We start from the raw sequence: 10,729 nt of genomic DNA, 5'->3' as shown, positions 1-10,729 counted from the left end.
TGAAGTTTTCAAAGGTAGATGTATCGAATTCTTAGGTTTGTACATTTGCCAACTGATCTTTAGGATGGACATGATACAGAGAAGTCAAACCTTTTTCATAGCAATCCCCCACAAAGTGGTGTGTGATGTAATGTGATGATGGATGAATGAGATACTGGATTTTGGTCAAACACTGTTTGTTCATCAGTGGATGAGCTTTAACAGTTGTTTTGTACATCTGCTGCTCTGATGATGGTAATGATTTTAGTATCACGTCCAACATCTGTTGATGGTGAATGTGAGTTACCTGCAGAGTCAACTTCTTGACAAACACATTTTAGATGCTAATTTATCAGAATTAGTCATATCAACAGGGTTTACAGGGATTTTTAATGTAGAAAATTTTCTGGCCCTTGCATTCAGGTTTTACCACTTATCTATTTCAAGTTTTGAACACTTCTATAGATTTTGACAGTGGTTGAGTATCCCAGATGATCATCACATTTAGCTTTGATCACCCATTTTGTGTTTTAATATTCCTTTTGAGAACTTAGAGTAAAACATGAGCAACCAGATGTTTGAAATTTGTTAACAATCAACTTTGATATGGGATGGAAACTTGAGTTTGAAATGACCCTAACTATTTCACCATCTCCTTTTGATTCATTATCAAGGAATATATCACCCTATGCAAAAATAAAAGGATTCTATATCCCAACAGGTGATTGAACTTTTACTATCAAAAAAAAAAGTAAAAGTGCAAAGTATATCATTCTTAAGGAAACACCTTTTAGTGAACCAGTGAAGACTGGATACACACGAGTTCCCAGTGAAGAAATTGCCTTCAAGGAAGTCTTATTGATGAAACTACTGTCCAAATGCAAACCAGTGGGTTCAGCACTTGTAGTAGCTGCTTCACTTGAATTACCACCAAGAGTTACTTATAACTCAAGGGGTGTAACCTCCTCAGTTGTTGCTGGGATAGCAGAGGTATAAGCATCAGACTCAGTCACTTGTTGGAGTATACTCCCAGTGATAGGTGGTTGAGAGGAACTGATTTATGTGTGAGTTATATCCAAAGCATGCAACAAGGTCGTTATTGATGGTGGTATTTGTGAAATGATGATGGGAGTTGAAAGTGAATTTGCCTCGGGCAGTGGGCTGTGGATGATGGAATCAAGTGATTCCAGAGCATCATAATTTGGTGTCCCTGTTCTTACAACCTGTTCTTTTTTAGAAGAAGCAGGAGGAGTTTGAGGCATGGATTGAGACCTTTCTACCATCTGCTGTGAGGAAGTAGCAGTAGTGGTTTCTAGTGACTTTTGTGTTGTCACTGGCAGTTGCTCTGGGATCTCATCTTCCAGAGTTGCCTTTATTGTATGTTTGGGAGGCTGTTGAATTTTCTTTAGTTTTGGTCTTTTGGTGGTTTTAGGTGTGGGTTTCACAACAGTTGTTTTGCTGTTGTGATCACCTTGAGCAGTGGGCTCAGCAGCAGATACCTGAGGAGCAGTGGTTGCTGCTAAATTCTGCAAAGTCACTTCTGCTTGTGTTTTGGAAACAGACTTTGAGGATTTATTGAAAAATTCAATTTTAAACTATTTTTAAGGTTATTTTTTGATTTTTCTAAAAACATTTTTATGCTATTTACACATGGAACACAAGATAACTTGCTTTGATCCATGTTTAGCATTCCAATCCTAGAGATGAAGTTTTCAAAGGTAGATGTATCGAATTCTTAGGTTTGTACATTTGCCAACTGATCTTTAGGATGGACATGATACAGAGAAGTCAAACCTTTTTCATAGCAATCCCCCACAAAGTGGTGTGTGATGTAATGTGATGATGGATGAATGAGATACTGGATTTTGGTCAAACACTGTTTGTTCATCAGTGGATGAGCTTTAACAGTTGTTTTGTACATCTGCTGCTCTGATGATGGTAATGATTTTAGTATCACGTCCAACATCTGTTGATGGTGAATGTGAGTTACCTGCAGAGTCAACTTCTTGACAAACACATTTTAGATGCTAATTTATCAGAATTAGTCATATCAACAGGGTTTACAGGGATTTTTAATGTAGAAAATTTTCTGGCCCTTGCATTCAGGTTTTACCACTTATCTATTTCAAGTTTTGAACACTTCTATAGATTTTGACAGTGGTTGAGTATCCCAGATGATCATCACATTTAGCTTTGATCACCCATTTTGTGTTTTAATATTCCTTTTGAGAACTTAGAGTAAAACATGAGCAACCAGATGTTTGAAATTTGTTAACAATCAACTTTGATATGGGATGGAAACTTGAGTTTGAAATGACCCTAACTATTTCACCATCTCCTTTTGATTCATTATCAAGGAATATATCACCCTATGCAAAAATAAAAGGATTCTATATCCCAACAGGTGATTGAACTTTTACTATCAAAAAAAAAAGTAAAAGTGCAAAGTATATCATTCTTAAGGAAAAATAAAGAATAATATATCCTGTTTTATTTGAAGAAAACTTTACAGAGAAAAAGAGTAAAAGTTTTCCGATGATAAAATCAATTAAATCTGGTGTGTCTCAACAGTTAATGTAACTTCGAATAAGGTCAAGATCATTTCATTCTCAAGCTTAGGACAATGGTCAGTGGTTTGAACCAAAGTCCTGTAACTACTGTTTGGTACCATTTCCTTGTCAGTTGATTGTTACCATGAGGAGCCCGTTCACAAAGGTTTTGAAAGTTCTTTGTGAACCTTATTACCATGTGAATAATTTCTGAGAAATTTGGCCTATTCCTCTTTATTGAAAAATATCTGGAGATACTTTTGTTACCTGAACTTCCCTGATATAGTGATTGAGCATGGTTGATTGATGATATTATGTTTAACCAAAAATGCAGATCTATCTTTGGTTTTCCTTTTGTAGGATTAACATGTGGACTCTTAAGTGTTTTGGGTTTATACTATTTTCTTTTGAATTCAAAAGTTTTGAGATAAACACACTTTTGAGCTTTTGTAATTTTTCTTCTTTCCCTTTTTACCCTTTCCATAGAAGAGTATTGAAACTTTTACTGGAAGGCTTTCAAGGAAAGGATACTCAATCCAAAATCATTTTCAGCAATGTTTTGAGAGATTTGGACATTTTTTGCACTTGCTTGTGCCAAATTCCACATTACTCATGATCTGGATATTTTGACTGCTGATTTTCTTAAAGTATTTTTAACATAGTTGATTTTTGGTCCTTTTAGAGGATTTTCAACCTGTTTTCCAATACATAAGATCTAAATAGCTAAAGTTTTAATTTTCCTCTTTTTATGCTAACAAAAACACTAATGTTATCATCCGAACATAGATTTTCGTTGACATGAGGTAAACACCTTAGCAGCAGTCATGATAAAAACATCACAACCTTCATAACAACAATTGAAATCAATTTTGTAAAATAAAGAGATTATACCATAGTTATCAGACATATTTTCAGATCTGAGCACTATAGGTGTTTTATGCATGATATCACTTGTTATGTGAAGTTTGTGTGTCATATGACATCTTGGTTGTTTTACAGAGTATCTGATCCATCATTTTGAACATGATTTCTTGTTGCTCTGTTTTTCAACTAAATACAATCAACCTTAGTATCAATGAATTTTGAGCTGAACTGTTATGTCAATTGATTGTTAGATCGAATTTGACTGTCCAAGCTCTGATACCAATTGTTGGGATCTAGGGCCATCTTGATAAACAATTGCTATTTCATTGAGTCAAAAGATTTACAATAGAAAGCAAATGATTACAGCAAGCTTACAATCTAAACTCCCCCTCAGCCTGATACATCAGAGTTGGTTGCACAAGATGAAAGGATGAATTAAGGAGAAGATCTCACTCAAAATGATCAAATGTAACAGTACAGGGTACTGCTCCATTTATAGGCAAACCAAACCACTGAAGCATCTCAGCTGACGTCATCATGAAAGTGACATCTAACAACCTGTAACTACTGACTGGTACAAACCTAGCTTACTAAACAACTGATTACAGGATACAAGTTAAACTGTTGCTGTTGAAGCTGTTGATACTAAGCCGCTGTTGTGGTTGGGCAGTGGTTCACCTATGGTTGATCAAGCCTTTGGTTCAACAGTGCTTGTCTTCAACAGGGCTTTGGACTTCAGCAGTATTTTGAGACATCAGTAGATTGGACATCAGTGCTTTGTCTCCAGCAGTCTTTAGGAATCAGCAATTGTTGTAGGTCAACATTAGTTGTAGAATATCAGTACTTTGAGTTGCATCAGATGTTGGAGCCACTGTCAAGGGGAAAGTTTAGAGTAAACCGCTGCTTATGATGAATCCACTGTTTTGAACCAGTTTTGGCTTTACATCATCTGCTCCTCTGGTAGGGTTCAATCCCAACATCTATTTTATTCTCAGGCCAATTTCACAATAAATTTCTATAATTCTTCAACTTGTAACATCATCTCCCAAAGTGATATACCATTGATGCGGGTTTCAGTATTAAAGCAAATGATATATACACGATATGTCATAGATGCCCCAATGAAGAGTTAAAGCAAATTACAAATACTATATGTTATTGCTGCCTCAACGAAGCAGCCAGGGGACAAGATCCGCCTCTTTATACCACTTTGAGATTCTAGAAGTTAAATTCGTTTTTGAGAAACCGGTTTGGAACCGATTCTCGTAGTTTTTTTTAATTATTTTTATACTTTATTAGTTAAATCTACTTAATTAGTGTTTATTGTGTAATTTTTCACCAACCAAATGATAACTTGTAATATACTCAAACCTAGGACGAGAGATTATCGGACCATATGTGTTAGTATATACATATTTTCTATTGGGTGTAATTATCCAAAAATGTATTATGTATAATTATTGGTATTTGATTATTTAAGGAGGTCATGCATTTTAGCAAATCCAAATCCGATGTGCCACAATATATATTTCGTTTAATTGGTGCACGTTGTATTTTTTTGTTTGAACGTCCAACATAAGAATCGCCAGGTACTCCGTACGCGGCACCCATTGGCCGTAAGGTAGCCCGCGACAGCCCAACCTGCACGCACGGAGCCCCTAGCCCACCATGCCACCAGTTCTGGGAAAACCCGACCCTGCACCCCCTCGAGGGCACGACAATGCAAAGCCGGTAAAACCCAGGTGGATCAGGAATCGAACTCGAGACCATTCGGCCAGGAGTCTTTCCGTCATTTCCATAACCACTGAGCTATAAGCCGAGGGTTGGTGCAAGTTGTATTAGTATTAATTAATCTATTTATGGAACTCATAAAGTATCTTTTACCGTGTTCCATTTGGTGCCTCCATAGTGTATTAATTATACAAAGAGATAAGTTTTTGAATTAGTCATATACTAAAGAGTACTACCCACTGAGTAAAAAGAAACCAAACAAACAAACAAGTAGCGTAAACTATCTACCACTTGATATACTGGTGTGTGTGAGTTTATGTGGGCACCTCATTTCTGAAACATATAACTGCATAATATATTTTATGTAATTTGTCAACGGGAAACATAATCACGCAAAGCAGACAAGGGGGGAATAAGTAATACATCCTCTGTGAATAATTTACTAGATGGTAGGTACCAGTGTTTGCATATAAATGCACGGGACCTTATGCCAGCTTCTTCCACATCAAGACACAGATCAAAAGAAGGGCTGAAAAGGTATGACTAATTAGCCAAATTCATGTTATATTAATGTTAAGTTCTGAGTCTCTCTCTCTCTATGATACAATACAGTATGGCAGGAGTACTACAAAACGTGAACATCAAGAAAAGAACGGGATTTATTCCGGTAGGACTTTGGGGAAGACAAAGGGGAGATCCTCAGAATGAGTGGTCTTTTAAACTTGATCAAGGCCAGAGGCTGAAAAAGATAACCATTGATCATGGTGATGATGTGATATACTCTCTCATGTTCACCACTGAAGTTGCTGGAGGTGTAGTGAACACTTCTAGCAAGTTTGGTGGTTGGAATGGTGGACAAACAATTTCGGAGTTGAACGCATATATCTTAACTTAATCAACGCGCACACACACCACTTTAAGAAACGTAGTAATATACCTTCTTGTTGGCACAGGTGACGCTTGACTCGGACGAGGAAATAGTTGGAATTAAAGGAAGCGTTGGTACGAAAGCTGCGTATACAATAATTTCTTCACTGTCTTTTGTAATGAACAAGACCACCCATGGACCTTTTGGTGGAGCAACCAGTTCTGAGTTTTCCTTACCTTGGGAGAATGGCTCGTTAGTCGGGTTTTACGGCCTTGCTGGCTATTATATTGATGGCATTGGTGTCTATTTGAGACAAATCTTGAAGATCGGAACATGGGGAAAACCTCTTCCTGACGGCCCGCAAAACAATTGGTCTTTCAAACTTGAGCCAACTTATCACTTGACGAAGATAACCGTTGATCATGGCGATCTCATATACTCTCTGATGTTCACCGCACAACAATACGGAGACTTAACATACACTTCTGAAAAGATGGGTGGTTGGAATGGTGGAGAAAATGTTACTGAGGTAAAAAGTTGCCGACTTAAGCAAGTTAACACAAACGATGCATCATAATGTTTTCAAATCTAATCTTTCGTAAAGTTGCCGACTTAAACAAGTTAACACAAACAATGCATTATAATGTTTTCAAATCTAATCTTTCGTAATTGATCGATCAGATAACATTCCAAGGGAACGAAGAAATTAATGGAATTAGTGGCACAATTGCATTGTCAAGGGGAACTTATGCGGGTCACACAGTAGTTTCGTCAATATCATTCATGACCAATAAAAAAACCCATGGTGTTGGCCTCCAGAACTTGACACAGCGGAATCATCACAAGAATTGGAGTTCATGGTGTCGGTAAACAGTTTGAGAATGGATTGAAATTTGGACAAACGATGATATGATAAATGTGGACAATTACTAACAGTTATAATTGTCTTGGTGCCGAGATAATTCCCGGCAAAAGACTTAAATACATGAGGAGGAGAAACGGTTGGAGGGACGGTTGAGTTTGGCGGGAATAACCACCGTTCAAAACCGACACAAACCATAAGACACACCTCCTCGAATTTACACACATACTATAAGTTTATATATCCTATAAATCGTTACATATAAATACGAAATTATGTTTATAACATTCTAACACTCTCCCCTAAACATAATCGAGTCTACGAGAGTGCTGCAGAACACTTTCATTAGCCGCATCCACAGCTGCCTTTGCCCTGTTGAAATCGAAGATTCTCCTGGCTTGTCTTCGTCTCTTGATCTCGTTCCAGCCTTCACTTGTGAAAAATGCATAGTGCTCCTTTGGATTTCCTGCACCATCTCGACAGTCATCTTCTTCTATGACATTCTTGATGTCTTCTCCTTCACTGCGGCTGCTCCTCATATCCATCTTAAATTCCAGCACTTCCTTATCATCCGCATTATCCCTTTCATTGACTCCTGACTGAACGATCTTAAACTTATAGTAGTAGACAAGAACGTCCAGGTACATCACATATATGAGACGCATTAACTCACCCTCATAGTATTCGAATCCCATATCTTTGGCCACCTTAGGCCACAGATTATTCTCAGTCACACTTCTGTGTCCTCCTTCCTTTTCGATTTCCAGATACAGATCCAGCAAAAACACCTTCCGATTATTCGATGCATAAGCCGGTAAAGGTCTAGTAGTTATTCCCAGTTTCTTTATCATAAACCATTCTACCATTTCTTCAAATTTTGTTTGAAGAATGTACTTATACTTTCTGATGTACTCTTCATCGTCCATCATATCGAGTAAGGCCTTGCAATCTAAAAAATCTTTAAATTTCAAAGTTTGAAGTATCATCACGTTCCAATCCGGTTCGTTTGATGATATTTCAAGTTTTTCGAAATAATTGTTTAAATAATCGTTCTTGAAAGCCATAAACTCTTCTTCTTTATTCATCACTTTCTTGTTTCTATAAAATCCCCATTTCTTCTTCCTTAGTTAACCCAGATTTTGCATCTATACCATTTATTAGAGGAACACTAAATGTCGGATAAAGTTTACACTTATCACCAGAAAATTTAACAGTAAACCCTTGTGTAATACGTTGATCATAACTTAAGACATTCCTATCTATGTCTTGTGAGTAAAACACACTTTGAATTCTAATTCTTTCGATTCCTGAAATTACTTCCGTAACACCGATACCCCTTATGAAGTAAAACTGATTCTCACCCATGTTTGACTCTACCCCTTTCATACTCTTAATACGTTTGAACATGTTTAAATTTCCTGAGAAATGATTTTTTTAGAGATTTACTGACATACCAAATTTCCGACCATAAGCCACCAACTGTTCCGGTCACTATGAATTCTGGTTCCCAACTTCTTATGTGTTCTTCATTCTTCACATCATTCTGTTGTATACCGGTGTTGATTGCATGACGTATTAATTGAGTTTCTTCGTCATTTTCTTTCCTTTTACAGTTTGAAACTTGATGGCCCGGATTATTGCAGTAGTAACATCGTTTTACTAGCCACCTTCTTCCCCTTTTTTCGTCTGCACAATGTTGACACGGAATAGTTGTAGATGTTGCCCTAAGATTGGAGTAACCTGCCGCTCTGATACCACTATGTTGGCCTCCAGAACTTGACACAGCGGAATCATCACAAGAATTGGAGTTCATGGTGTCGTAAACAGTTTGAGAATGGATTGAAATTTAGACAAACGATGATATGATAAATGTGGACAATTACTAACAGTTATAATTGTCTTGGTGCCGAGATAATTCCCGGCAAAAGACTTAAATACATGAGGAGGAGAAACGGTTGGAGGGATGGTTGAGTTTGGCGGGAATAACCACCGTTCAAAACCGACACAAACCATAAGACACACCTCCTCGAATTTACACACATACTATAAGTTTATATATCCTATAAATCGTTACATATAAATACGAAATTATGTTTATAACATTCTAACACATGGGCCATTTGGTGACGTAAGAGGGACGCCTTTTACAGTACCATGGAATGCGGGTTCATTCGCTGGATTTTACGGCCTTGCGGGTTATTATATTGATAGCATTGGTGTTTATTTGAAGGCTACAAACTGATGAAGCAGGTAGCGGTTAGTAGACGTTTTAAGAAGCTAGCTGGTTCAAGTTGTGCTGAGTAATCTGGGATTGCAACTCTTTAGCCATTTGTTTAGAAAATAAATGAAGTTTGTTATGTCTTTTCTATTTACCAATATGTTTCCCTTTATCGTTTCCTGTTTAAGTTGTGATGAATAAAAGTAAGACTTGTTCCAGCATTTGGCAAGTGTATCTGTTCGTAAACCCTGATATTCCAACATAAACAACTATTGATAGGGACCCTGATCTCTCATCTCATTTTTTCTTAATATTAACTTATGTCTCACACTAGATTCAGATAACTCCTTATATCGCATGGTTTATTGGTTTTTCACGTTTTGATTCCAGTCACCTCACCTGAAAGTAGGTATAATTCTACTTGATATCAATGATAAATATTGAGTATTACAATATATATCTAGAGACGTATGACAATGGTGATGTTTAGGACTTGAGACTTGACATTTTAATACCAATACAAAGAACCAACACATGCTAGTGACTATATATATGTATGTGTATAGGCATGCAGAAACATAAATATATATAACCATACATGCAAACATTGATGATTATACAAACTAGGGTTCGAAGAATTGCAGAGAATAATCGTTCTGTATTATCGAATTGTTGAATGATATTGTGACATATACAAAACATATATACCTGGCAGCCTTGTAGAAGTAACTGCCGAAACTTAGGAAATAATAATAATAATACACAAATAATGTAACATTAATAATAAAACTATACTATATAATATATGATCATATCTAGCTTATATCTTAATCTAATACCCTCCCGTAAGCTAGATTGGTGCAACATGAAGAAGTTCTTTAAAATGATAGAAGTCCTTTGGCTGCAGGGCCTTTGTAAAGATATCGGCGACTTGATCCTTGGTTGAACAGTAACAGATCTCCACTTCGTCATTGTCATTCTTAATGAGGTCTCGGATGAAGTGATATTTCACTCTAATATGTTTGCTTTTGCCATGGTAGACAGGATCCTTAGCCAGACTAATAGTGGACTTGTTATCACATAAAATGGTGGGTGGACAGTCGATGTTGAGTAACAGATCATTCAGTATGCCTTTTAACCACAATGCTTGACATCCGGCCATCGATAGTGCTATGTATTCGGCTTCAGTAGATGATAATGCCACAACTTTCTGTTTCTTTGATTGCCAGGCGATTGCCCCTGAACCCAGGTGAAAAACATAGCCGGAGGTGCTTTTACTATCATCCACACTACCTGCATAATCGCTATCGCTGAAACCTATTAGTTTTCCTTTGCTGCCTTTTGAATATATGAGACCTTCATTTAGAGTTCCCTGTATGTACAGGAGTATTCGTTTTCCGGCTTCCCAATGGCTTCTTTTTGGTCTCTCCATGAAACGGCTTATTTTACTCACTGCAAACATGATATCCAGACGTGTGTTTGTCAAATACATCAGACTCCCTACCAGGCTTCTAAATAAGTTTTCATTCACATCGTCTTCGAGATCTTCTTTTGATAACTTCTGTCCGTATTCCATCGGAGTTGAGATTGAATTGCAGTGTTTCATATTAAATCTTTCAATTAAGCTCTCAGCATACTTCCTTTGTGACAAGACAATG

The 10,729-nt window shown here is 37.0% G+C and overlaps 1 protein-coding gene across 1 annotated transcript; it reads left to right on the top strand.

Annotated features, from left to right (window-relative positions):
* Positions 1 to 5,736: 5,736 nt before the first annotated feature.
* On the top strand, positions 5,737 to 9,110 carry LOC110906618 (mannose/glucose-specific lectin-like). The gene is made up of 4 exons (XM_035982687.1): positions 5,737 to 6,000; positions 6,077 to 6,520; positions 6,673 to 6,793; positions 8,965 to 9,110. The coding sequence occupies exons 1-4, from the start codon at positions 5,737 to 5,739 to the stop codon at positions 9,093 to 9,095; spliced, it is 960 nt and encodes a 319-aa protein (XP_035838580.1). The 3' UTR covers positions 9,096 to 9,110.
* The last annotated feature ends 1,619 nt before the right edge of the window (positions 9,111 to 10,729 follow it).

The sequence above is a fragment of the Helianthus annuus genome, chromosome 14, assembly GCF_002127325.2.
Source record: "Helianthus annuus cultivar XRQ/B chromosome 14, HanXRQr2.0-SUNRISE, whole genome shotgun sequence".
Taxonomy (NCBI): Eukaryota; Viridiplantae; Streptophyta; class Magnoliopsida; order Asterales; family Asteraceae; genus Helianthus; species Helianthus annuus.
This window is presented reverse-complemented; position numbering and strand designations above follow the sequence as displayed.